A 27,508-nucleotide genomic window follows, 5' to 3' on the forward strand; every position below is an offset into this window, starting at 1 on the left:
TTAAAACAATCCGGACGGATGTGGTATAACCGTCTAAGTGAATATTTGATCGGGATGGGATATGTAAACAATGAACTATGCCCATGCGTGTTTATTAAGAAAACAAGTTCTGGATTTGTAATTGTGGCGGTCTATGTCGATGACATGAATCTGATTGGTACTCCTGAAGAGATCAAAGAAACCGCAAAGCACCTGAAGTCTGAATTTGAGATGAAAGATCTTAGGAGAACGAATTACTGCCTTGGCCTGGAGCTCGAGCACCGTGCTGATGGCATTCTGCTTCATCAATCAAACTACATCCAGAAGATGTTAAGACGTTTTAATGAGGATAAAGTAAAGCCCTCAAGCACTCCCATGGTTGCTCGAAGTCTAGATGCTAAGAGAGATCCGTTTCGTCCTGCAGATGATAACGAAGAGATATTGGCACCAGAAGTCCCATATCTAAGTGCAATAGGCGCATTATTGTACTTGGCTCAATGCACTAGACCAGACATTTCATTCTCTGTGAACTTGTTAGCTAGATATAGCTCTGCGCCAACACGCCGCCACTGGAATGGCATAAAAGACATTTTTCGCTACCTTAGAGGTACGACCGATATGGGTTTATTCTATCCCTATGCATCAAGAAATGGACCAAACCCCCTTGATCCTCAGAATGATGCTCGCCTTGTTGGATATGCTGATGCAGGCTATCTATCAGACCCGCACAAGGCGCGTTCCCAAACTGGTTATGTCTTTACTATTGGGAATACTGCAATTTCTTGGAGGTCTACAAAACAGACTCTTGTTGCTACCTCTTCGAATCATGCTGAGATTCTAGCTCTTCACGAAGCAATACGTGAATGTATATGGTTGAGAGCCATCACAAAGCATGTTCGAAGCACGTGTGGACTGTATTCCACTACTGATGAACCAACCACTATCCACGAAGATAATGCTGCTTGTATTGAACAAATGAAGACGGGTTTCATCAAAGGAGACAACACCAAACATATTGCACCGAAGTTCTTCTTCAATTAGCAGCAACAAGAGCATCAGAAGATTGAAGTCAAACAGATTCGATCTGAAGGCAATCGTGCAGACCTCTTTACCAAGTCACTACCAAAGTCTACATTCCAGAAGCATGTTCAAGGTATTGGACTACGTAAACTATCTGAATTACCTAGCATGTAATTTTCAGGGGGAGTCGAAATCAGGGGGAGTATCTTGAAGCATACCCACTTGACCATCGTGTACTCTTTTCGTCCTTCGTCCAGGGTTATTTTTGTCCCACTGGGTTTTGTTACCTGGCAAGGTTTTGACGAGGCACATCTCTGGCATGGTCACCCCACTTACTGCATCCTGAAGATGCTTTGATTTGACATACATGCATTTGCTCATCTTTTCCCTTCGACCACGGGTTTCTCCCACTGGGTTTACCAGGCAAGGTTTTGGTGTAGCAACTCTAATGCATACCTCTCGTAGACATACTATCTACTTATGATGCTGATAAGAAGACTTCACCTATCTCTGTTGTGATACGACTACTCCACATTCACGTGCGTTGTGCTCTTTTTCTCCTTCGACCAAGGTTGTTTTTCTCCCACAGGGTTTTTATTACTTGGCAAGGTTTTTGACGAGGCAACTTAGAAGCGCTCAGCCTAGGCAACACTATTGACATGAAATATCCAAGGGGGAGTGTTGTAAATAGTTATGGCTAATATCATGTAAATAGATGGAGAGTCATTATGCCTTTCACTATAGATTAGTGATTGATAGAATTGTGAATAGGAGTAATTGACGTTGCTATTAAACGTTGCCCATTTGTATACATCATGTACTCCTATATAAACCCCCTCATGGTGAGATGAATCGACACACCATATCTCCATGCGTCCAAACTCTCTCTTTTTCTGAAACACTTTTGCTTTCATTTTATAACAAGGCCCAGTTTATTTGGTTTCATGCGGTTTGTCTGCTTTTGGTTCTTAAAAGTCCACCCTCGTCAATACTTAGTAATATCTCACCCATGAGTATTAGATTTGATATCGCTTTTCATCTTCTAGAATTATAAAAATAAATAAATAAAAGACGATCGAACAAGAAGAAAAGTGCAATATTATTTACAAGAAGTCTGTGGTGTTTGCACCAAACATATATAAATGTGGAATATCATTCATGATCCAGAAATGTGTGTTTTGCTTCTCTCTTTGGCTAGATATTATGCTTATATGTTTCATGTTTGTGTAATTTTCAACAACATGATTACAGCCTTTTATTTTCTATTATTGGGTTCAATCATACAACGATCACTTAACATAAATACTTAATCTTAAACTGTCTTCCCTGAAAACTTGATGTGCATACCATCGCCAAATGCTAAAATAGGATTCCGAGCAACACGTGCTTCTTTGATTGTTGTCGAGCTGTGAAAGTTGACATAAATTCGATGATTAAGCTGAATTCAAAAACCTTGCTGTAACTTTTATCTTGAAGATGAGACATATGAAATTTACCTAAACTTGGTGACAAATACATGCAGAAATGTGGCCAAGAACACTCTACTATACTCTGCTCCAGCACATTGCCTCAATCCTCCACCAAAAGGCATGAAGATCTTTGATGTAGCAAGTGAATCAAGGTCCTAATACATACAAAATCAAATTATCTGCTACTGAATTTTGTAATTGTCATTATCGCTCTAAGAAAATTAAGTGAAGTTATTTGGAGAGAAGGCAATGAGACTCAACCAAAAACACGCACCTTCCAACGCCATGGATTGAACTCGAGGGGATCCTTGAATGACTTGGGACTCAAGTAAAGAGCAGAGGGGACAACCATAATGGCCCAATCTTCCGGAATTGTATACCCTGCAAAGGATTTGCTTAATTAAACAATTTATTGACAAACTAAACTTCTTCAAGTCGATAGCAAAGGGTGTAAGCAAAGTGATAAGAGCATACCTTTTATTGTGACATCTTTCAAAGCCCTGCGTAACAAGCCAGGTGCAACATTTCCCAGCCTGAGAGTTTCGTTGATAACCTATGTTTACCAAAGACCAGTGAGTCATACGACTGAAATACTATTCTTCAAAGTGAACGAAAACATGCTTTAATAGCAGAGCTTACCTGAAGAGTGAAAGTCATGGATTTATATTCGTCCCATGTGAGTGGAGAATTCGGATTCTCTCTATTTTTGAGAATTGCATCATGCTCAGCCTTATGATGAAAGATAATCAATTATTAATGTCTTAATCACAGGAGTTAGAACACTAAATTGAGTTTCAAATCAACCTTTTTTTTTTTACTTACAGTCAACTCTTGTAAGACTGAGGGATGTTGTTCCAGCAGACTAAAAGCTAAAGTCAACACAGCTGAAATGGACTCAAAGGTAGCAAATAAGCCCCCAAATATCAACAGGACACCAAAATCCTCTGTCAAGAACTTCTCTTTCTCCATGTCATTGCATAATTGATCGATGAAATCTCCTCGGTGTGTCTCGGGTGAATTGCATCTCTCGTTTAGCATATCCCTTAGCATGGTTGTTACCTTCTTTTGGCCCTGAATGAATGAATACATAATATTCTAAATCTATTTGATCTCAATAATTGAAAGGAGAAAGTTCTGCAGCTTGTATGATTGTTGATGTTAAATATTACCTTCAAACACTTGTAGTATCCAGTACCAGGAATATTCAAAGGAAAGGACATAAGACCTTGAATGACTTCAGCAAATTTCTCACTCAGGTTCTCAGTTGATTTTTCAGCATCATAACTGATCATCTGCTTTGCACTAAAATTCAAAACCATCTGCACCGGCAAGGAAAGATACGTACGTTACTTATGACAGTAAAAAGAATTCATGATAAACACTGTAATGAAATGATTATGTGGGCTTGTAACTTACAACTGAGGCAGCATACTTCACTTCAACAGATGCCCTACTAGACCACGAATGAAGAGTTTTGTTGACGCAATCCTCCATTTGAGGGAGCAACTTTTCCTTGAGGTTCTCAGCACCGAAGTGTTTCATGAATGTGCTCCTTATGTACTTGTGGATGACGCCAGTTGCATTTGCCTTGGTATCGCCTACAAAGACTTTTGATATTGTATCCATGTACCATAGTTCAACAGACTTGCCTTCTTGCTGAAATATGTAGTTATTGAACTCAGGATCAGCTGATATTACGACAGGTCTACCCGCCAAACTAGTCCGGAATATAGGCCCATATCTGCAAGGCAAAGAGAACAACACCTCTGTTAAACTAGATTCGGCATGCAACATAGTATCATCAGAATTAAGGATAAAAAATAAAACAGATGACGCAATGGAAAAGATAACATTGTAAATTGATAGTCAAAAAATTGAATTTTACTTTTGAAGTCTCTTCTTAATGAACGGATGAACATCTAGGGAGTAGCTTGGAATGATCAAACTTAAGGTCTCTCCAATGAGAGGCAAGCCCATGGAACCAGGAGGCAGAACCCCATTGCATTTTGGGTTCCTCCATTTGGCTATCCAGTGAGTGATATATATCAGTAGCAGAGCTACTAAACTCAATCCCATAACATTCCACATTCTAACTACTTCACTTTCTGCAAGTGTGTTAGTGTATGTGAAATTGTTTCAGAACACAGAAAGGGTTCCATTCTATTTATACAAGTCGAAAATAATGCATACCCTTTCAACTCTCAAGTGCGAGTACGTACCGTAGCAGCAATGATCAATTAGTGTCGACAAAATTCAAGAAGACTAGGATATAGAAAGATTAGAATCTGCAAAATATTCAAACTGCACCGTACACTACGTCAGCTACTACATCAGCTATCTGCTGTAATGTGAAGAAAAGTACTTGAATTGCACTAAACTACTAATGGCCGGCATTAAAACTTCGCAGAGAAACATGGCAGCCACTGTTGAATACTGCTCAATATTCGTGGGAAGACAACTTTCTGAGGCCTTGATGGCAGTCTTCCGGGACCTACTTCTTTATTGTGAAGAACTCTGGTTGAAGGATTCAAAACAAGTTGACAATTGCAAGTTGTTCAGCGCCATCCTCGCAGCTCAATCATTCAATCTCGTTCATAATTAACTTGCACTAGATATTTGGATTACCAATCTTACTTAGTTCAGCATATACGCACATGCGATGACCAGGAAAGTATTATATGAAGAAATGGTTTTGGTCAAATATAAAATAAGAGTGGTTCTATTCAAACCTCCTAATTCGACATTTTGACCTCCAACGGCTGTTTTTGCCGCAAACTTCCTATTTTACCCTTTTTCCCCCTCTATTACATGTTCTTTGTTTTCCAAATTATCATCCACTATTATTAACAAAAATAAAAACAACAACCCATAGGCTGGTGTGGTCGGAGAGTGGGTTTTTAGTCTTACCTGATCGGCTACACTAATTATTTTGTTCTTCTTCAAGTAGTTTGAAATTACTGGGTATAGTTGAAGTTGGACTTCCATGTTCCCATTCTTTCTAAGGTGACTACTGATGTTGGAATAGTTAATAAAAAGGGATTCTGATAACATCATAATGATAATTGCCCAACTGGGTGTTCGATGAATCTTCATGGTTTTGGGCTCAGATAAATGCCAAGTAAAGTTGGAGTCCTGTACCATGTTTATTTTTTGGCCTCCAACTCTCCTTTTGGGTTTGATGATTTACATGGAGTTTCATCTTCTCCTCAAACCTTTGTTTCCTACCGTGTTAATAAGTTACGATTCCTTTTGCAGTCTAATCATGAACTGATGAATATCATATTGAATATTCTTCCTTTACTGGTAGATTATTCTTTGAATTTAAAGAATTTTTTCTTTTGGTTTTGTTTCTTCCCCGATTGTATGGATTATCAATTAAACTATTAAAGTACCCAAATTCAGATTTTTAAAATGAGACTACCACCTCTTCCTCTCCCCCTGTAGTTCTCTCTCTTTACTGAGAAGGGAGTTGATTCCGATTGGGTATAATAAAAAGTAGTTTTTTTTTTTAATATGTTGCTTTGCTATGGAGGGGATAGCAATATGAAGTTGTGGTCACTGCTGCTGGTCTGATCACAGATGGTGGGTTTTTTATTTTAATTATATTTTTTTAATATATGCATAAGGGTAAAATGGAGTTTCAAGTTATACAAAAGTCTGAGGAGGTCCAAATGTCAAATGAGGAGGTATGAATAGAAGCACTCTAAAATAAAACAGATGACCAAATGGAAAAGATAACATTGTAAATTGATAGTCAAAAAATTGAATTTTAGTTTTCAAGTCTCTTCTTAATGGATGGATGAATATCTAGGGAGTAGCTTGGAATGATTAAACTTAAGATCTCTCCAATGAGAGGCAAGCCCATGGATCCAGGAGGCAGAACCCTATTGCATTTTGGGTTCCTCCATTTGACTATCCAGTGAGTGATATATATCAGTAGTGTTGAAGAATTAATGTCGACTTTAGTGTGCCTTGTCAAATTAGAATTAGTTCTATAGTTGTAATAGGAGAGCTCTCCCGATTCAAGTTAGAATAAGAATCCTTGTACTACAAAATTATGAACTCTGTAATCCCTATATATAGGGCTCCTATTATCAATGAATGAACACTACAATTTCTCTCTACAATCTTCTCTAAAATCTCTTATTCTAAAACACGTTATCAGCACGAGCCTTAACCCTATCCCTAAAAACCAAAAACGCTAAAAACAAAATCCCCCACCAAGAGCTGCCGCAAGCCCCTAGCCCAAGCTAGCCACACCGCTCACCGCAGCCCCTGCGCGCCCGTGCACCTGCTGCCTTCGCAACCCTCCCGTGCCCGTGGGCCTGCTGCTCTTGCAACATCTCTGTAAAGCAGCCAGCCCTTGCTAGTTTTCTGTCATATGCCTCCTCTGTCCTACCTAGAGCTGTCCTCGGCCTCCTCTGCGCCGCACACCTCTCTGCGCTGCCCTCACGCCGCACGCACCTCCTCACTTTCATACCATGTGTCACCAAGCCTACCAAGGCACCTCATCGACCCACATCGTCTCCAAAGTTCAAGCTTTCATGCTTTCAAGGTTTCAAGCTCTGATTAACCAAATAAGTATTTAAGATTAAAGTTCCCACTTTCCGCAATTTACTTTCTTCTTCTTTTTCTCAGGGACTTGCAATCTCCCTTCTTCTACATCCCACTTTTCTTATAACGTGGATTCGATTCTTTGAACAGCGGAATCATAGGGATTCACGCTATATACGAACTAAGAGCATTCGTGATCTTCGGATAAAGAGCATCCGTAAGCATCGATTTATGACCATATATACATCATTGTTTCGATCTCATCCAAATATTCTTGGAAATTGATTTCTTGGTAGTATAGCTCGGAAATCTTATTTTTAGTTTTCGTGGAAGCATTGACTCCCAACCTAATTCATTCTTGTTTCAACTTTTCAGGACGTAAAACTCGAACAAACTCGATTTTGTTCCATTGGATTATGCAGGCAAAAGATACCTAATATGGCCTCAGGACGTTGAGCTCCACCTTATTGCCCATAATTTATTGCACATAATCCAAGATCTTTATTCTAAAGGAACTGCTCCAGACCCTCAGTCTGAGATCAACAATTCTAGGGCACTTGCCCTGATGATGTGTACATGGATAGGGACCTCCAATTTGAGTTCATGAATGAGGATAGTGCTATAAAGCTATGGCAAGCGCTTCGTGAACGTTATGGCAATGTTCGTGACTCCATCCTTCCAAATTTAAAAGCAGAATGGAATGATCTCCGCTTCTCTGACTTTGATACAGTCATGCAATTTTATTTGGAATCTCGCCGAAAAGTATGATGTTTTTAATATGTATTTTCCCTCTTTTGGCTAAGTTATTCTCTTAAAATTACAAACTATAACATAGTTTCTGTTTTTAGGTCGGAAATAGAGAAAAGAGGTGAAAAAGAGCATAAACAAGCGTAAATGAAGGATAAAGCATTTTAGAAACTTTTCATTTTCATTTTAAGAAATATTTCCTATTTTGTTTTAGGGAACTTTTTTTCTTTGAACTTTCCTATTTCTGATTTTCTTGTTTTAAAAAGAGTCCATCCCATTGAAAACTCTTGAGTGATGAAACCAAGGAAACATAAAGGATAAGAAGACTTGCATAAATCAGGAGGAATTCAAGGAGTTATCATTCACATAAATTCTTCTTGTTTCGTGGAGATAAATAGGGGAGTTTTTATTCAATATTTAACCTAATTATCTTATTTCATATTGATTATAGACTCTAATTAATTTATGATTTTCTTGATTATAGGAGTGCATTGTGTGCACAACTCTTGGAAGAAGAAATTAGTGCAATTCAAAGGAGAGGAATAAGTGATGTATCTAGTCACTATTCAAGAGAAAGAGAAGGAGCATTGCATGATTAACTCTAGAGATATCCAAGAAATATACCATCAGTCATTAAGGGGAAAAGAGATCAAAAAATTCAAGACTCTATCAAGAGAAAAACAAGGAAATTTGGAGGAGAAATCACATCTAGATGAATGGCCATGATTGCATCACAAGAGATGAGGATTCCTCTATAAATAGAAGTCATTCTCAACACCAAGAGTATCACTTCCTAGTCAAAAACTAATTTGAAACTCTGCCCAATTCACTCCTTAAACCTCCATCACCTACAAGACCGTGACCATCATCCTTCCATCAATCTATGAAGTTCTTTGGCGCTGAGTCAAGGATGCTCCATCACCATAGCAGAGATGAGTTCATCACCTTGTTGCTAAGCCGCTAAGGAAAGCTTCAAAGTGTAACTATGACTCTACTTATAATTTTTGTTTCAGTTTTGTATGTTTGGATTTGCGAGCTGTGTAATTGGAGACATGAAATTTTCAAAATATTTTTATTAATATTTTTGAGATTTTCAGTTTATTGTTGAGTTAATTTCGAGAATTCTTTGATGATGCATGTCACAATCTTGTGCCCTTTTACGTGTTTAGGTAATTTTCAGAGTTAGGTTAATAAGTTTGCATGCTAGAGAATCACGCTGAGTATTCTTGTGTGTTTGCTTAATTTGCCAAGAGTAATTATTATTTGTTAAGATGCTGAGTTAAACAAGTAGTAATTACTTTTAAAGAGTGGTAAAAATCATGCTTTAATGATTAAACGATTCTGGAAATTACGTGTTAATTGCTATGTGTAATGGTTAATTTGCACGTGTGAGTTGATTTGAAGAACGGATCAGATAAATGGATTGGACCGTGACAGCTTTTCATTTGGGCTCTTATCGAGCATTTAAGATTGGCACGTTTTTGTAGCATGTTGAAATGAATTTTCTATTTTTACACTTAATAATTTCCGAGTGGTAGTGGTCTAGGTTATGGAAGTCGATCATTGTAGATACTTTTATTTGTTTTGTTTTTATTTTAAGTAGATTAGGAACCAAATTTCAAAACCTCCTATTTTATTCTTTTATTTGTTAATTGACCTTTTTGTGTAGGTGTACCCTACAATCCCCAGACTGAACGATCTCTGCTTATCCTATACTGACAATTACATTTTGCAGGTTTAAATTGTGAGGCTATTTCAGCCGCATCACACCGGTCCTAGGGACCATGCACATTGCGCCAGTGCGCCTTAATTAAGGGAGAATCCTCTTCATGGTGTCTATTTCTGATATGGAACGTCTAATCAATGGGCCTGAATTTGCAATGTACCTAAGAAGGTAGCCCCTTATCAAGACATTGATTTCAAGAAGACCTGAAATCTAGCGATGAAAATGCCGTGGATTTTATTTAGTATAGTCTTTTATTTTCTAAGAATTATGTAATGGCAAATATGCCTATCAATAAAATGACATTTTGTATTAACTCTTTCTCACTAGGCTCACCCAATATTAATTGTGATGTCTAGGAAAGGTTTGAACTGAGAGAACGATTTTAAAAGTGAGCACAGCTCCACCAAAATCTCGCCTTACCTTACCTAGTCACAATAAAATTGGAGTTATCAAACGAATTGAGTGACTATAATTTGTCTAAGTTTGATTTTTATTTTGGATTAGATTTTGGTCAAGAAACTTTGATGTAATCATTGGCTATTATTAATAAAGTCTCGATTTATTTTGATTGAATGTCTTAGACATATTTTAATTTTGAACTTTATTATTTTTCAGTATGTTTCCCAGAGAACAAGAATACCTCGTGAATAATGCAACCACACATACTATTCTTCAAAATAGGCAACTCTTTCTATGGATGACACCTACTCGATCTTCTATGACTATAATGGCTGGATTATCTAAATTGATTCATGGTAGAGGATCAGCCCAATTTATATTGCCAATTGGCTCGAATATTAATGTCACCTAAGCTCTTTATGCTCTTAGGGCTGAAACCCTATTGAGTTTCAAAGATATAAGAGCCAATGGTTTTCATGTGGAAACACATTGTGAGAATTGACAAGAGTTCCTTTGCATGGCTTCTAATGACCACGGACATAAACGAGTCTTAGAGAAACTTATATGTCGTTCTAGTGGGTTGTATGCAACCACTATTCGAATTATTGAATCCAACCACCAACCATGTCATGAGAGATGTCTTATGGGATCCTGACACATACAGGGTTTGGCATGACCATTTGGGACACCCAGGTCGTGATATGATGATCCGTATATTAAAGACTTCACACGGACATCCATTCTTTAGAACAAAAAGAAGTAAAACTAGAAATTTGGATCAAGGAAGAGCACCTGCGCCTCACGGCGCCATCCCCCTGCAAGTCCAGCCATCAAAGGCCAACACCACCATCCCCCTGTGGCCCAAAAGTGGCATTGACGCCACTTGTGCTCATTCGACTCCAATTTCTACTTCTAACGTCAATTGTGACTTCATGGCTCAACCAAAATCCTCATTGGTTGCTTCTAAGGCCCATTAGTCATTCTGCAATGCCTACGACACTAAACAAAACATACCATTTGTGCAAATAATTCAAGGTGATATTTGTGAACCTATTCAACCACCTTGTGAACCATTTAGATATTTAATAGTGTTGGTTGATGCATCGACACGATGGTCACATGTCATGCCTTTGTCCACAAGGAACACTACATTTGCTAAACTCCTAGCCCAAATTATTAAGTTAAGGGCTCACTACCCTGATCATCCTATTAAGTCCATATGACTTGACAATGCTGGGGAGTTTACATAAAAAACTTTTGATGATTATTGCATGTAAATTGGGATTGAAGTTGAACATCAAGTTCCTCATGTTCACACCCAAAATGGTCTTGCAGAAGCTGCCATTAAACGACTGCAAATGGTTGCTAGAGCATTGGTTATGAGCACCAATCTCCCTATTTCTACTTGGGGCTATATGCAATATTGCATGCAGTTGTGCTAATTCGTTTGAGGCCCACTGCCACTCAACCCTTTTCTGCGCCCCAGATGGTGACTGGATATGAGCCTGATGTCTCACACTTACACATATTTGGGTGTGCAATTTATGTGTCAATTGAGCTGCCACAGCGCACCAAAATGGGTCTTCAAAGACGATTAGGCATTTATATTGGATATAACTCTCCAACTACTATCCGATACTTAGAACCCTTGACAGACGATCTCTTTACCGCTAGATTTGCAGATTGTCTCTTTGATGAGACAATCTTCCTGTCGTTAGGGGGAGATAAGAACATAAATGTTCAACAGGAATGACAGGAATTGTCATGGTCTGTCCCCACTTTGTGTCATCTTGATCCCCAAACCGCACAGTTAGAAATTAAAGTGCAGAGAATTCTCGATCTTCATAACGTAGCAGATTCGATGTCTGATGCGTTTTCTGATATCGCTAAAGTGACGAGATAACACATACCTCCTGCAAACGTGCCTGCAAGGATTGATGTCCCTAAAATTAGAGGACATGATGCCATCCCAAGAGAACCTGAGCATGACGCCAACGTCCCTTCTAATGGTGACATTGTGGCTAGGCCCACGGCTCCTACCAGGAAGCGCGAGAGGCCTAAAGGTTCGATGGATGCTCGCCCAAGAAAGAAAGCGAGTTTGCACAAAATAATCCATTAATCATCAATGTAAATAATCCGTCACATGAGAATATTCCGGATTATGATTATGTCCAGGAGACATCATTGGGGGACGCTCCAATGTCAGAATCAATTCTAGCAAATAGGGAGATCTCCATGAATTACACTAGTGTATATGATCAGATGATGAATAAAAACTCTATTTCTATTGATGATGCCTTTGCATATCATGTTGCAAAAGGAATTATAGAGTATAATGATATTGACCCTCGCTCTATTGAAGAGTGTCAACAAAGAGCAGATTGGCTTAAATGGAAAGATGCGATCCAGGCTGAATTAGATTCACTTGCAAAGAGACAGGTATTTGGGCCTATAATGCAGACAACGCCAAATGCAAAGCTTGTTGGCTATAAATGGGTCTTTGTTAGAAAGCGTAATGAGAAAAATGAGGTTGTTAGATATAAAGTCTGCCTTGTGGCGCAAGGTTTCTCACAACACCCTGGAATCGATTACGATGAGACATATTATCCTGTAATGGACGTCATAACGTTCCGCTACCTTGTCAGTTTGGTAGTTTCCAAAAAACTTGACATGCAACTTATGGATGTGGTTATTGCATATCTCTATTGGGATCTAGATTCATAGATATACAGGAAGGTTCCAGATGGACTTCAATTACCCAAATCAAGTGACTCTAAACCACGGAGCTCATTTTCTATTAGATTAAAATGTTTACTATATGGATTGAAACAATCTGGACAGATGTGGTATAACCGTCTAAGTGACTACTTAATTGGGTAGGGATATATTAACAATGAAATATTCCCATGCGTGTTCATTAAAAGAACAAGTTCTGGATTTGCAATTGTAGTAGTTTATGTCGATGACATGAACCTAATTGGAACTCTAGATGAGTTAAAAGAAACTGCTAAATATTTGAAATCCGAATTTGAGATGAAAGATCTTGGGAAAATACGGTTTTGTCTCTGTTTAGAACTCGAGCACTGTAGTGGTGGGATTTTGATCCATCAGTCTGCATATACTTAGAAAACTCTAAGGCACTTTAATGAAGATAAAGCAAAGCCTGTGAGTACTCTCATGATTGGCCATAGTCTTAAGCTTGGAAAAAATCCATTTCGTCCAAAGAATGAGGACGAAGAGTTATTAGAGGCCGAAGTGCCCTATTTAAGTGCAATAGGTGCATTATTGTACTTAGCTCAATACACAAGATCGGACATCTCTTTCGTAGTGAACTTGTTAGCTAGACATAGTTTTGCACCAACACACCGCCATTGAATTGGTGTAAAGACAATCTTTCGTTACTTAAAAGGTACGATTGCTATGGGCTTGTTTTATCCCTACAGAGAGAAAAGGAATAACGGAAGTTTGGGATCAGACCCCAGAAGGCAAGAGGCTGCCTTCCATAAAGACATAACCGGCCAAGTAGCCAGCGCCGCCGCCGCCGCCGCCGCCGTTGTCCATGGTGGCCGGCGTCCTCCTCCTTCGCTCCATCAAAACGACAGTAATGTTTTGATGGGTTTTGTTGATACATGGTATCTCTCTAACCCTCACAAAGGTGGCCGGCGTCCTCCTCCTTCGCTCCATCAAAACGACAGTAATGTTTTGATGGGTCTTTACCATAGGAAACACTGCGATATCTTGGAGGTCTACAAAATAGCCTCTTGTTGCTACTTCCTCAAATCATGCAGATTGTTGCTCTACATGAAGCCTTGCGTGAATGCATATGGCTAAGGTCTATAGTTAGACATATTCGAGGAACTTGTGGTCTGAAGTCTACCATAGATGAACCTACATGCATTTATGAGTATAATGCAGCCTGTATTGAACAAATGAAGCTAGGTTTCATCAAGGGCGACAATACCAAGCATATATCACCTAAATTCTTTTATAATCAGCAACAACAATCACTTCTAAAGATTGAAGTGAATCAAATCCAATCAGATGACTTATTCACTAAGTCGTTACCTAAATTGACCTTCGAGAAACATGTGAAGAGCATCAGATTGAGAAAGTTATCTGAACTCCCATGATTTAGCAATTAGGAAGAGATGTCGACATCAGGGGGAGGCACGATGTCTACATGTTTGATCTCGAAGAGTGAAGGACATGTTATACTCTTTTTCTCCTCCTCGAGGTTGTTTTTGTCCCACAGGGTTTTTATTACTCGAGCAAGGTTTTAACGAGGCAACGATCCAAGCGTCATCTCCAAGTTTGAGCGGCACAAGGGGGAGTGTTGAAGAATGTTGACTTTAGTGTGCCTTGCCAAACTAGAATTAGTTTTATAGTTATAATAGGAGAGAATTCCCAATTCAAGTTTTAATAGGAGTCCTTGTACTAGAAGATATTATGAACTTTGTAATCTCTATATATAGGACTCCTATTATCAATGAATGAACACAACAATTTCTCTCCACAATCTTCTCTCAAATCTCTTATTCTAAAACAAGTAGCAGAGCTACTAAACTCAATCCCACAACATTCCACATTCTAACTACTTCACTTTCTGCAAGTGTGTTAGCTAGTGTACGTGAAATTGTTTCAAAACACATAAAGGGTTCCATTCTATTTATACAACTCGAAAATAATGCATACCCTTTCAACTCTCAAGTACGAGTACGTACTACAGCAGCAATGATCAAGACAGGTGACCAAATATAGAATAGTTAGTGTAGACAAAATTCAAGAATACTGGGATATAGAAATATTAGAATCTACAAAATATTCAAACTGCACTGTCACTACATCAGCTATCTGCTGTAATGTGAAGAAAAGTACTTGAATTGCACTAAACTACTAATGGCCGGCATTAAAACTTCGCAAAGAAACATGGCCGCCACTTTAGAATATTGCTCAAGATTTGTGGGAAGACAACTTCCTGAGCCCTTGATGGCAGTCTTCGGGGACCTACTTCTGTATTGTGAAGAACTCTGGTTGAAGGATTCAAAACAATTTGACAATTGCAAGTTGTTCAATGCCATCCTCGCAGCTTAATCGTTCAATTTCGTTCATAACTTGCACTAGATATTTGGATTACTATTCTTACTTGGTCCAGCATATACGCACATGCAATGACCAGGAAAGTATTATATGAAGAAAATGGTTTTGGTCAATAGAGTATGTACATGAGGTTTGTGATCACAATCGATTAAAGCTTGAGATTCAAGTGGTTACTTTTTTTTATCAAAATAGGTCAGCCCTTTCATTAAGTTCAACAAGCAGTACAAAAATGAAACACCCCTATGGGATCAACAGAAAGAATCGTTCCTTAGAACCTCCTGAAATCTTTATTCTAGAAGAATAAAAACTCAAAAACTCCCCAATACACCACCTTTTAGAAAATCCATGCACTTTTATTCCAACAAAAATCAAGAAATCTCGAAGCAGACGTAAAATGGAACAAACTAAGGGCACGTTTACTTACTTGGAATGGAATGGAATGTAATGGAATGATTACGGAGTAAAAACACTCCTGTGTTTACTAACACATAAAGGAATCGGAATGATTCCAAGTAAAAAAATTCATGTGTTTACTAACACATGAAGGAATCGGAATTGGTGTAGGTCCCACCTATTTATCAGAAATTGATTCCTGAATACTCAGGAATTCTATTACGAATGGGGGAGATGGGTTTAGGAATCATTCCTCCTGAATCAATACCGATTCATTTCTTCTCCCATTCCACTTGTCTCCGATTCATGATTATTTTCCATTCCAAGTAAGTAAACGTGCCATAAGGCTCTGGTTTTTGCAACCCGAACAAAATTTAAATAGTAAAGCCCTATTCCAGCCAAGAGCAACCCACAGCCCAGTTGGAATCCTAGATAGCCCAACCTGTCAGACTGTCAAATGCCGGCCCACATTCACCTCCACCCCTATGAAGTCCAAACTCGGGGAGCCCAAAGCAAGAAGCCCAACAACAGTCAGCCCAGTAGGAGGACAAGGCAGGCCAGTCAGCCCAAGACGCCATCGCCGATCTCTTTCATCTCAGATCTCTAACCACCAAAGCCAGCACGGGCATCAGTGCCTCTATCAAGTGCAGCCCATGCCCAGCGCCAGAACTCTGCAAGCACTAAAGACGGAGGCTCAGCACAATTGGTCATCACCGCTCCTTGCTCCGGAGCCACCTCCGACACCCGAGATCAGGTCTTACCAACATTCTAGCCTCGACGACCCCCGTCGGTTCCACCTCGTCGGTTCCGCAATCAAAACCATCCACCACCAGATTGCCTCCCCTACGAGACGACATCAAAAGCAGCCCATGACCAGTATCCAGTATGGCCAATGGACCAAGAATAAACCGCAAGGAAAAAACTGATGGGCACGCCGGAGAATACCCCCGCCACCACCGCCCATGAACCAACTAGACAAAAGAAGGGAAGACATCCCCGCCATCAGAGTTGAAGGATCACTGCTGTAGGTCAGATTTGGAAATTTTGTCGAAGACCGTCGCCATCGAGTAAACCCTAGCAGAGCTAGGTCAATAATATGCAATTTAGATTCAAATGGTTACTTATTATTACAGTTTACAATAGCTATTTCAGAAGGGTTACTTGGGATTTTTTTGTTAAATGTTGCATATAATGATGCAAATCCTAGTTTTATTGTCTGATTCTAGATTTCCCTGTCCCTATTACTTCTCCAATAGTCCAATCTAATTGGGATGACTGAAATTATGGGGTCGTTGACTCAAAGCACCAAAATGAGCAAAAAATATCTTACTTGCCCTCGTTACAAATTTTTATTCCCACTTACACAATTTCACATCAAATGACCATTTTGCCCTAAGCCTAATTATTAAACTATAACATTGCCACTCTCTCTCTCTCTCTCTCTCTCTCTCTCTCTGGCTTGGAGGAAGAGATCGGAGCTTTCTCCAATTGCAGCGAAGACACTCGACTGTAAGGCCCAACTGCGATTCCGATTCCGACATAGATTGACAAGGTCCAACCCCGATTCCGATTCCGATCTGAGTCTGATTCCGATCGACAAGGCCCAGCAACCCAACGCCTCTAATTTCGATCAGCTTCACGATGGAGGCTCTGAGGTGGTGAGAAGATCGATAGCGGCGTCGTTCAGTTCACGGTCTTGAAATCCGATTAGGTGCCCAGATCAATTTCTTTGGTTCGTGTTTTTTTTTTTTTTGTGGTAAAATTGGGGTAGAAGGCCCAAAGGGAAAGGAAAATGGAAAAATAAAAAGTTCTATTGTCGTCTATTGCCCCCCAATAGACGTCTATTGAATTAATGTAATCTCTTCGTTTTTTTTCTTTAATTAAAGTTTTATTTGTCTAAATTTTGAGAGATTGTTCATATTCTGACAACCGAAAGTTCTATTAGGGGACAATAGACGTCTATTAGGGAGGCAATAGATGTCAATTGGGGCAATAAACCTTTCCGGTGAGGTTTTCTTAAAAATCCAGTGGGCAGCTACTGGTGACGGGAATCCGGCGAAGTTGGTCAAAATCCAGCAACCGGTGACAAGATTCCAGCGGTCGGTGACCGAGCTCCGGTGAAGTCTTTATGGTTTCTCTCTCTTCCATTCTCTCTCTCTCTCTCTCTCTCTCTCTCTCTCTCTCTCTCTCAGAGTAACAAAAGAGTGAGGGTAAAATAGTATTAAAAAATTTAAAAAATAATAATAATAATCTTAATGGGGTATACAGTGTTTTAGATAAGAGGAAATTAAAAAACTTAATGGAGTAAATGGACAAAAACCCAAAATTATATACATTTATGATGGTTTAAACACCTCCGATGAAAATATTGATTTAAAAAAAAAAAAAAAAAGGAGTAAATCTGAGTACAATACATGCAAATCAGCAAATGATGGAATAGATAATGAAGAAAAATGGACAGTTGGGATATTTTGTTTAACATCCTTGTCCTGTCTTTTGTCTCTTACCATTAGTCTAAAATCTTAAAAATAAAAAAATAAAACAATACAAATTGATGGCCTAACTAAGAGAAAATAGACACAATCCAATCTCAAATAATTCAGACAACATATATGGTCCAATCTGAACTTCATCCAGTTCAATCTCAAACAATCTGAAAATCAGGCTACACGGAAACAGAGGCAAATTAGAGCAGAAATGGGTTACATTCGTCTCGTGGGATAGGAAAGCAAGCAAGGTTGAATCTTTATTACTGCATGACTACAAGGATCCGTTCCAATTATTCCCAAAAAAGGGAAAAATAATAACACTGCATTTTGACAGATGTAGGATAACCTACTGATGATGTAAAAGAACCATTATAAATGAAACCATGTGTGACACTGGGTAAACAATTGCATGAAGTATATAGCCAAGATAAACACAAAGGACATGTTAGCAGTCAATCAGTCCAGATTAGAAATAACGGCATCAACAACCTCTTGAGTAGTGCTCACTCCACCAAGATCTTTGGTACGGTACTTGCCATCTGAAATTACACGTTTCACGGAGGTTTCAAGTCGATCAGCAAATGAGGGAAACTGGAGATGCCTCAACATCATGGCTGATGACAGGAGCAATGCAACTGGATTGGCAGTCTTTTGCCCCCATAGCTTTTCACTCCCTACATTTCCTGCTGAAGCACCTTGCTCAAAAACAGCATGATCAGCACCCACATTTCCTGCAATCACCAAACATCTAATCAGACACCACTAAAAGAGACTGACTAGAAGAACGAACTAGATTTTAAGCGGTGATCAGCACCTGAAGCAATTGATCACAAATCAAAATTAGAATGGCACTTATATAAGTTACAAGGAATGGAAAATATAACTTTATTAATAGTAATTTGTACCTCCTGGCATGACACCAGTGCCTCCAGCAATACCAGCTGCTGTATTTGCTATTAGATTTCCATAAAGATTAGGAGTGACCTACAAGACATCAAAGAATCTGCATCAAGAGATGGGACAGATAATAGCAAAGTATTAAACAACCATTGAATTCACTGAACAGCAAAAAAATATATCTCTATTTTGATGAAGTATCATGTTTATATTAGCAACTCAACAAAACGTGTGGCAAATAGTCTTGGTAAAATGAAGGACAAGCATAAGACATCAAACAGAGGGAAGCCCGATGATAAGACAAACCAAGCATGATACTCTCTTGACACTACAAGGTAGGGGCAGTTTCCTGTTTCAAACCTATAAAGCAGGGGTCATACCCAACACAGTCCAGATCCAATTCTAAGTTTCTAACCTCCCCTCCCTAAGTCAAAGCACATACACAATCTAAAATGAAACAAAACTAACTAGCTTCAGAGCCAATGACAACTTAAGAGCACGAAGCAGAAGCTTTTGATCCTAGTTAAAACAACAAAAATTGAAATGGAATCGCATATTAGAAAACAAGGTAGCTGAACAGAGTTTTAGTAAACTCAAGCTTGGTTCCTCTTATATGAAGTCATGCAAAGATGGACACTTGGCTTTTTGCATCCCAATTGACCTTAGTTGACCTTTCCTTTTTTTATGTTTACTTTTATCCCAAAGAAGAGACTAATCATATGCAGCATACTCTAAAATCTCATTCAATGCTTGGGCAATGGAATTAGACTCTGAAACATTTCTCTAAGTATGCTCCTAAGTTTTCACAGGTCATCACCTAGTTGAAAACAGCAAAACACTTGGAAGAACTGCTCAGAAGCTAAACGTGTGGCCAAGTGATAGAAATTCTCGATCTATTACGCACTACGAATCTTGACAAGCCTTAACTATAAGTAACAGCCTACTCAACATAAAGAATCTTCAAACCAAGACGAACAAATATAGATTCTCTAAATGTAGATTCATCAGTTGGCCCAAGTGTATGCAGGATTCTCAACAGCTAGAGCTCAGATGTTGCCTAGTACAATCAAACTTCAGTCCTATATCATAGTTTGGGTACAAGCATATTAGAAGGATATTAGAAATCATCGAATAGATATACAAAAATTCTTAGAAACAGTTTTGATAGTTTAAATTATTGGTATGTCTCATGCCAAATCATTTAAACAAACCATGAAAACAAGGAGAAATGCAACCGCTATTATTCAAAAACTAATTGCGCTCGCATACCATCACATCAAACTGTTCAGGCTTTGAAACAAGTTGCATACAGCAATTGTCCACGATAATCTCATTATACTTGATACTGGGATACTTTGTCGCAACCTCCCGGCAAGACTCCAAGAACAAACCATCCGCAAGCTTCATGATGTTGGCTTTGTGCACGGCAGTCACTTTCTTTCTGTTATTCAAGTATGCATACTCAAACGCATACTTGGCTATGCGTTCTGAGCAGAACTTTGTGATCACCTAGCAAAAACACTCAATCAGAGCCATACAAACACACTCTTCCACCACAAAAACCACCATCAAAACCTTGCTCAGTAACAACTTGACAGTAAAAAATATACAAAATCAAAGGAGCTTGATCAGCATACCTTGAGGCTCTCCACGACTCCGGGAACGACTTCGTGCTCGAGGCCGGCGTACTCACCCTCGGTGTTCTCTCTGATCACCACAATGTCCACGTTCTCGTGGCGCGTGGGGAGTCCAGGAAGGTTGAAGCAATTGACCAGCGACGCGTACAAATCAAGCTCCTTCCTCAGCTGCATATTGAGCGAGCTCACACCGCCGCCGACCGGCGTCTTAAGCCCGCCCTTTATGCAGACCTTGTTCTTCCGGATCGAGTCCATCACCTCCGGCGGCACGCGGCTCATGTCGCCGTGGACGTCGTAGCGCTCGAAGAACACCGGCGCGTGCATCGCCTCCATGACTTGCTCGACGGCGTTGGTGACGAGCGGCCCGATCCCGTCGCCGGGGATGAGAGTGACGCAGCGCGGGGTTCCGTCGCCGGGTCGCGGCATGTAAGTGACCGATCGGGTGTTCGGGTCGGGTTTGGGGAGGAAGGATCCGAGTGTGGGGCGGTGAGAGAGCTGCTTGAGGATGGGGAGGGCTCGACGGGCCATCGGGCTAGGGTTTTGATTTTTCCGAGTCCGACGGGGAGGCGTCTCTGGGTTTTAGAGTAAGGGTCGTCGGTCTTTTTTTTTTTTTTTTGCCAACTAAAACTTTGCGGAGACGAAGAAAGAGTTGGACTTGATTGGTCGGCGGGTGATGGAAGTTGGGGAGGGAATCGGAAAAGTAGGGAAATTGGAGGACTTGTTTGCAAAAATTCCAAAGGCCTAATTTCTTCTTTTGCGCCTCTCTGTGTCAGCCACATGCGCGCGTTCCTTCTTTTCAGTGAAATTGTATTCCTAACTTCTCTCGTGCTCAAACATCGATGGTTAGTAATAATTTACTGCGTTGACTTCATAGATTAGTCATTGACTCGTTGCCTTGAACATAATCCGTAAATGCTGAGAAATGGCAAAAAAGTAAGTTCCCAATGCTAGCCTAACTGATACAGTACTCACTGGTATGAGAGATAGTGAGATGGAGTAAAAGAATGCTCTTTTCTTATAGCAAAAATTAAGTCGAAGAGAAAGTGATAATCATTCGATAGCTTTGACTAATTTAGCCATTATGATGATTGTCATAAAAAAAGGTATTTAGCCATTTAGATGACTATTCTGTACTGGCTTTAGGTACTTAAATTATTGCTCGGTTCATTTAACAAGACTCAAAAATTCATTTACAAAATAACAATGTAGTTAGTTGATCTTGTGGTGAGTCGTGCTCAACTGTCATTGGTTTTAAATTTAAGAATGAAAAATAATAAAGCAGTTTGAATGCTCATTATTTTCCAACATTGAATTTAAATCCAACAACAATTGTGTGTAATTGAGTACCAATAAATTGACGACCAACACATGACTCAATCAAGCACGACAACTTGTCTACATTAATGTCGATATCCATGCTCATGACCTATAGCAAAATCGACTCAAGTGAAAGAAGATCGTGAACCATTTTCTTGACGGATAAACTACAAGATCCACAAATGAGTGCCAATAAGTTCACCGCACCACCAAGCTAAAAGACTTAGAAAATGAATCCAATATACCTTCATATCTTTGGTAATTATCAAATCACTCTGGAAGAAACTAACAGGTTATATGCTTGAATGTTCAGCTTTCGAGTAAATCAACACGATAAAAATGGAACTCTAACCATAAAAGTTATCTGATTGACAAAAACTTCTACTTGCTATAACAAAATATTAACTCCAATCATCTCTTCATCGTGATCCAAGATAATGTTGATCAAAGTCTCAGATGAAACCTCGATGCAGGCGACTTAGAACATAAAAAAAATTAAGAAAAAGCACCACAGAGCATCACATTCCCTGCTAATTAACTTTTCCAAACTATGCAGAAAATGATACATTTTCACTCCCACGGTTTCTTAGCTTCATAATCATTTTCTTTCATGTGTAAATAAGCACTAAATTGCAGGACCAATATCACAGAGTTGGAGCAGCAACAGGAGCACCACCCAATCCCATTTTCTGGCCCAAAATAGCAAGCTGCTCCACAAAGTACACTCCTCTCCTGTGAGTATTTCTGTTGTTCCATAGATAACATGCCTCGTAGGCTGTTGACGCTGTACAAGCTCTTGCAGGCTCCCGTACTCCACATAATTACCACCACCAACCATGAGCACTATAGCCTCCTTAAAAGGTCCTTTTAAATGGTTGCTTCCCGAGCTTGACTCCGGAGCACGAGGATCAAACATAAGGTAAGAATCAACTTCTGGATTTGGCTTTCCCTCCATCAAAGCCTCCACTGCCCTAGTTAGTGCCAGCTGCCTATCACTAGATATATAACAGATTTTTGAAACCTGCTGTCACAGCACTAAATGACTGCCCATAGAGCTTCTCTTATGCCCCCAATCAACTACATTAATTGCTTCGATCTGCTAGCAGAATTTGCTGATGCCAATGAGACATTCAGCGATTTGATCTTCTTCGCATACTGAAATGCACGGGTATCAACCTTAGACTCCCTGAGCGCTGCTTCCACTAATTCGACTTCTCCCAGCTGCATGGTTAATGCTTTCTGATGAAATGAGATACATGATAGCAAATCGTACGTAGTTTATCCATCTTAGTTCCTTTTCCTGCAGTAAGTGCACCCAGAAGTTCTTTTTTTATCAATGCCCCCTCTAGCCATCATGTCATACTCCTTGTTGGCAAAAGCATCAAGCGACCTCTCCTTGATCTCACCCAATAACACAGTTGCAATATTTGTGTCCGTGCTTATGATCAATCACCTGCTTGCAGTCAACTCAGGTAAGGAGTTCACTGCACTCATCAAATGTTTTGTGTTTCCAATCACATCTGTCCCATCAAACTCAGTTCCATCAGTCCCGCTGGTCCTTCTATTTACCTCATCAACATCCTTCTTATACTTGATTGGCTCACAAGAGCTCTGCAATTTTATTTTTGTTTGGGTCGAGTCTGGGAAATTAATTATGAACTTTACTCCTCTGCGGCAGATTCCTCAGTAAACACTATTCACAAGACCAATTAAAACGTGCCACGTCATATTAAATAAAGTTGTAATTTTTCATTCGTTGACGACCTCTAGCTTCTACGAGTCGTAAACAAAAGGGAGCGAAAGGCGGAGGTGTCGTTGGAATTTTGCAAATGGCGGAGACGACGTCGTTTGCGAGGAACAGATACTGGGTACTGAGGCACGGCAAGAGCATTCCGAATGAGAAAGGCCTAATCGTCTCCTCCATGGTACTTCTTCCTTTATCCTTTTTGCTTCTATTTTGCTGTTTGGTCCTTTGTTTTTCGACTATTTTTTATTTTGACATACTGAAATCTCTCGCAGGAAAATGGGACGCGCCCAGAGTATCAATTGGCGCCGGAAGGTGTTGATCAAGCAAAACGGGCTGGAGAGTTGTTCCGAAAGGTGCGATTTTGTGGATCAAATTTCACTTTTTGAGCTGGGTTTTTGAGCTCTTAGATTTAAACAAAGACCACCAATGTCAGTATGTAGCTATAAACTTGGCTTGAATGTAGTGACCACTGAGTGCCTGAAAAGGATAAACGATGCTAATATTGGTTGTTATTTAAGCATGTGATCGGTACGATTAGTAAGAGTTACATTGATGTACTGAGTTTAAGCATTTGATGAGTAAGTTTAGTGAATAATTGGGTAGCATGTGCAGGTACTTGAGGAAAATAGCATGCCAATTGAAAATGTTCGCATTTGCTATTCTCCCTTTTCGAGAACAAGACAGACTGCTGAAGTTGTTGCATCTGTCTTGAATATTCAGTTTGAGGGTGCTCAATGTAAGGTGAGATGGTCCTGTGCCAATGTATAATTTGTATATGTGCTAGAAAGGCTACTGGAAAAGAGCTGGATTAATTTCTTGTTCACGTAAGCGTGTTTGAGTCTATAATGAATGTAATTACAAACTCCAGGAATTAGCTGTCAAACCACTGATTAGGAAGTGCATATTTCTTGGCAGGTGATGGAAAACCTCCGCGAACGCTTCTTTGGTCCTTCATATGAGCTCATGTCACATGATAAAGTAAGTTACCTTTAACAGGTATTTGTGTAGTTTTCCAAATGATTAAAGTGGTAGATGAAGAGCTTCCACTTGATTATCAACTGGAGCTGCTAACTTATTATCTTCTTCTGCTGAGGCTATCTTAATTCTCTCTTATTTTTGCTGGCAGTATCACGAAGTATGGGCTATTGATGAGAAAGATCCACTCATGAAGCCAGAAGGAGGAGAAAGTGTCGATGATGTTGCATCTAGACTTGTAGAGGCTATTGCAAACATAGAATCACTATTTCAAGGGTAATTTTTATCTGTATTGCATTCCTACATGGTATTCATTTTCGCAATAACTGTACAAGCATCTCTTTTTGTTTTTCTTCTCTTTTTCTTTTTTTTTTGGTCACAAAACTGAGCATCTTTGGTAATGAAATTGCACATTTGCATGTTCTGTTAGAAAACCTCATTAGTTAAATAATGTTTCACATTGCATTTAATCTTGTCACAATGGCGTTGGCAGACATGAAATCAAATGTACAAAGTTCTTTAAGTGATCACGAAATGTTACTTACCAAAAACTTTCCATTGAAACATGAACTCTGTACTTGGGTAAAATCATTATAGTTATTTTCACTTTCCATTGAATTTAAAACCAAAGATGAAAAAGCCATCGTAATTCTTGATAGATACAATAATGCATGTTAATGTGTTATGTTCATGTTCATTACGTAGGTGCACAATCTTAGTTGTTAGTCATGGCGATACCCTACAAATCTTGCAGACAATATTGAATTCTGCTAAGCCTGATGCAGCATCCACCTATGATGACTTGACTTCAAGAATGCAAACAGTAAGAACCCCTTCCATCTTGTCAGAGCACCGGAAATTTTCCTTGCTTACTGCAGAGCTTCGGGCAGTTATATGAATGTTACACGTCCAGGTCTAAATACATATCAAGGTTCGTAATGACAATAGCGCCTATAATTTATAGGTGCTATTATTTGTTCGCTTATTAGTTATTACTGTTATATTACGAGTCATAATGCAATCCAAATATCTTAATATCAAATATCTTGCACTTGGCTAGGCTCTTCCATCCTCTACCATTCTGCTCTGGACTTCAATTATATTTTGTATCCTTCATTACTCTCGGGATTTCTAGGTTCTGTTTGAGTGCTCTACCTATTCTAGTTTTTTGGCAAAGAAACAGATGGTACTGTTATTTAGATAAACCAAAAAAATATGTTGCACAGAATTAACAATAATTCCAGGGCATCAAACATGAGTATGTCGCAATAGGAGGAGCATTGGAGCATCCAAAATAGACACTCCCAAATCTAAAGGCACCGGTGCCTCTTGAAACTTTTCAATTGAAGAGCAAAATTCTTAAGCAAGTCTCCATCTCTATCTCCACCATAAGCTTGGAAGGAACCAAGCCTTTCCAAATTCAGGGTGTACCAGATATGTTAGCACCTTTCCATCATCTAAATAGGAGACGTCCAGAACTCCATCTCCCAAGATATAAATGCAATTCCCCTCTAAATCTTTGTTGACATTACATGCCAAAATCGACAAGAGAGTACTATATTAAAATATAGTACCCGACTGTACTAATACTACAATTTGGGGAATTATAATATTTCCTTTGTTGATGTATGTAGCTCTTGTCCTTTATTGCTTAGTTTTGGAATATTAAGACTACAATTGAGAAATCTAACTAATACTACAATTGAGAAATCTAATGGGTAAATATGCATGCTCTGACGAAAATATACTTCAGAAAAAATGTGATTTGACCGATATATTCTTGATTTTAACAGAGGTTTTGAGGGAGGTACCAAAATGATAGACGAGATATAAAGTTAACATACCAATTTACTAGTTATGAAAGTTGAGGTACTGTTAAGTAAAAATTGCATACAGTGAGCGAAAATGGCACCCAACATAATTTCATTCGTATTCATTAAAAGAATAAAGTTTTAATTATTTTGGGTTCAACCCATTCAAGACAGAATGCGTCTCTTAATTACAATCCCTTGTTACAGGGAAACACAATTTCATTCCATTTATGAAGAAACCAATTGTGGATGTGCGTTTGTTTGTTTTTGCGGCTGCACCCAGATATTTGAATGGGTTGCCTACGTACCCTTGAAGAGGGATCAAGCCACTCGTAGTTCAAGAATTTTAATGAGTGGATGACTCATTGGAGGGTTTTGATTTTGGAATAAGAATAGTGTTTGGGACGAATTTGGTTGAAGAGGACCAGGGATTTGATTTTGTATTTAGGACGCGGTTGCATCTAGATAGATTTGGTTCTAAATTGCCTACATATCCTTTGCAGGATCAAACCACATGTAGTGCCGGCATTTGTAGTTAGGACCCATTTATTTTGAATTTTGTGTTTGGGATAGGGTTTAAAGCCCTTGAATTTGGTTTGGACTTTATTTGTGTGATTGGGAATGGATTTGATTTTTGTGGTGCTGGGAGAATTTGACTGGAGTCAGTGATTCATTTGGGACTGGCCGAATTTGACTGGTGGAGTCAAGGATTCTGTTTGGAGTTGCTGTTGCATCTAGTGGGTCGCTAGACTGTCTACATACTCTGTGAAGGGATCAAACCATTGTAGTTCATTGGAATTGGTATTTCCAGTGTTGGGAAAATTTGATGGGAGTCAGTGATTCAATTTAGGATTGGCTGAATTTGACTGGTAGAGTCAAAAATTTTATTTGGACTTGTGGTTGCATCTAGTGGGTCGTTAGATTGCCTACGTACCCATTGTGGGATCAAACCGACCGTAGTTCATAGGAATTGAGTTTTCAGTTTTGTACAGACTTTTGTGTTCGACAGATGTATATAATTTGAATCCGTCAAATAAACTTTTTCTTTAGGTGGACACTTAATTTGGTAAAGTGTCCACTTATTTGATTTAGGCACTCCTCGTACCGAGCTTTGCAATTGGCTCTGAGACGTGAAGTCGGCCTTGCATATGCTTGATTGTAGTTGCGACATGTAATTTGATTAAGTCCGGAACTTTGAAGTAGGTGTAGAGTTGACTTGGACACCTTCTAAACTCTCTGTACATATGGGAC

General features: G+C 39.2%; 4 protein-coding genes across 6 annotated transcripts; 1 reads left to right on the forward strand and 3 right to left on the reverse strand.

Moving 5' to 3' along the window:
- Positions 1 to 2,134: 2,134 nt before the first annotated feature.
- Positions 2,135 to 4,638, reverse strand: LOC112173768 (cucurbitadienol 11-hydroxylase). The gene is made up of 9 exons (XM_024311451.2): positions 4,354 to 4,638; positions 3,885 to 4,209; positions 3,638 to 3,787; positions 3,291 to 3,539; positions 3,108 to 3,197; positions 2,943 to 3,021; positions 2,743 to 2,849; positions 2,496 to 2,623; positions 2,135 to 2,405 (listed from the first exon to the last, which is right to left on the reverse strand). Exons 1-9 carry the CDS (start codon positions 4,554 to 4,556, stop codon positions 2,312 to 2,314), a joined length of 1,425 nt encoding a protein of 474 aa, XP_024167219.1. The 5' UTR covers positions 4,557 to 4,638; the 3' UTR covers positions 2,135 to 2,311.
- Positions 4,639 to 18,050: 13,412 nt separating this feature from the next.
- LOC112172665 (isocitrate dehydrogenase [NAD] regulatory subunit 1, mitochondrial) lies at positions 18,051 to 21,041 on the reverse strand. Its single transcript, XM_024310100.2, has 4 exons — positions 20,408 to 21,041; positions 20,040 to 20,279; positions 18,779 to 18,857; positions 18,051 to 18,604 (listed from the first exon to the last, which is right to left on the reverse strand). Exons 1-4 carry the CDS (start codon positions 20,933 to 20,935, stop codon positions 18,330 to 18,332), a joined length of 1,122 nt encoding a protein of 373 aa, XP_024165868.1. The 5' UTR covers positions 20,936 to 21,041; the 3' UTR covers positions 18,051 to 18,329.
- A 1,327-nt stretch (positions 21,042 to 22,368) lies between these two features.
- LOC112171392 (SEC1 family transport protein SLY1) lies at positions 22,369 to 23,452 on the reverse strand. Its single transcript, XM_024308584.1, is given in 8 exon segments — positions 22,369 to 22,443; positions 22,446 to 22,724; positions 22,726 to 22,785; positions 22,788 to 22,808; positions 22,811 to 22,870; positions 22,947 to 23,024; positions 23,186 to 23,335; positions 23,426 to 23,452. Coding segments are annotated over 8 exon segments (750 nt in total).
- A 65-nt stretch (positions 23,453 to 23,517) lies between these two features.
- Positions 23,518 to 26,055, forward strand: LOC112173457. 3 transcript variants are annotated; one of them, XM_024311090.2, is made up of 7 exons: positions 23,518 to 23,649; positions 23,744 to 23,824; positions 24,084 to 24,212; positions 24,387 to 24,449; positions 24,598 to 24,722; positions 25,152 to 25,377; positions 25,691 to 26,055. In XM_024311090.2, exons 1-6 carry the CDS (start codon positions 23,554 to 23,556, stop codon positions 25,342 to 25,344), a joined length of 687 nt encoding a protein of 228 aa, XP_024166858.1. In that variant the 5' UTR covers positions 23,518 to 23,553; the 3' UTR covers positions 25,345 to 25,377; positions 25,691 to 26,055. The 3 variants fall into 3 exon arrangements, with proteins under 3 accessions (XP_024166858.1, XP_024166859.1, XP_024166857.1); XM_024311091.2 differs by lacking the exon at positions 25,691 to 26,055 and adding an exon at positions 25,507 to 25,665; XM_024311089.2 differs by lacking the exon at positions 25,691 to 26,055 and having other exon boundaries at positions 25,152 to 25,483.
- The last annotated feature ends 1,453 nt before the right edge of the window (positions 26,056 to 27,508 follow it).

Source organism: Rosa chinensis, chromosome 6, assembly GCF_002994745.2.
Source record: "Rosa chinensis cultivar Old Blush chromosome 6, RchiOBHm-V2, whole genome shotgun sequence".
Classification (NCBI taxonomy): Eukaryota; Viridiplantae; Streptophyta; class Magnoliopsida; order Rosales; family Rosaceae; genus Rosa; species Rosa chinensis.

Coding starts and splice junctions, on each gene's coding strand:
- LOC112173768 (XM_024311451.2), bottom strand. CDS start 4,556: ATGTGGAATGTTATGGGATTGAGTTTAGTAGCTCTGCTACTGATATAT. Junction 4,210..4,353: donor ATTAAGAAGAGACTTCAAAA/GTAAAATTCAAT, acceptor TTTGCCTTGCAG/ATATGGGCCTATATTCCGGA. Junction 2,624..2,742: donor TCAATCCATGGCGTTGGAAG/GTGCGTGTTTTT, acceptor TGTATGTATTAG/GACCTTGATTCACTTGCTAC.
- LOC112173457 (XM_024311090.2), top strand. CDS start 23,554: ATGGCGGAGACGACGTCGTTTGCGAGGAACAGATACTGGGTACTGAGG. Junction 24,213..24,386: donor TTGAGGGTGCTCAATGTAAG/GTGAGATGGTCC, acceptor ATTTCTTGGCAG/GTGATGGAAAACCTCCGCGA. Junction 24,723..25,151: donor ATAGAATCACTATTTCAAGG/GTAATTTTTATC, acceptor TTCATTACGTAG/GTGCACAATCTTAGTTGTTA.
- LOC112172665 (XM_024310100.2), bottom strand. CDS start 20,935: ATGGCCCGTCGAGCCCTCCCCATCCTCAAGCAGCTCTCTCACCGCCCC. Junction 20,280..20,407: donor GAGTCGTGGAGAGCCTCAAG/GTATGCTGATCA, acceptor TGTTTTTGCTAG/GTGATCACAAAGTTCTGCTC. Junction 18,605..18,778: donor CACTGGTGTCATGCCAGGAG/GTACAAATTACT, acceptor TGGTGATTGCAG/GAAATGTGGGTGCTGATCAT.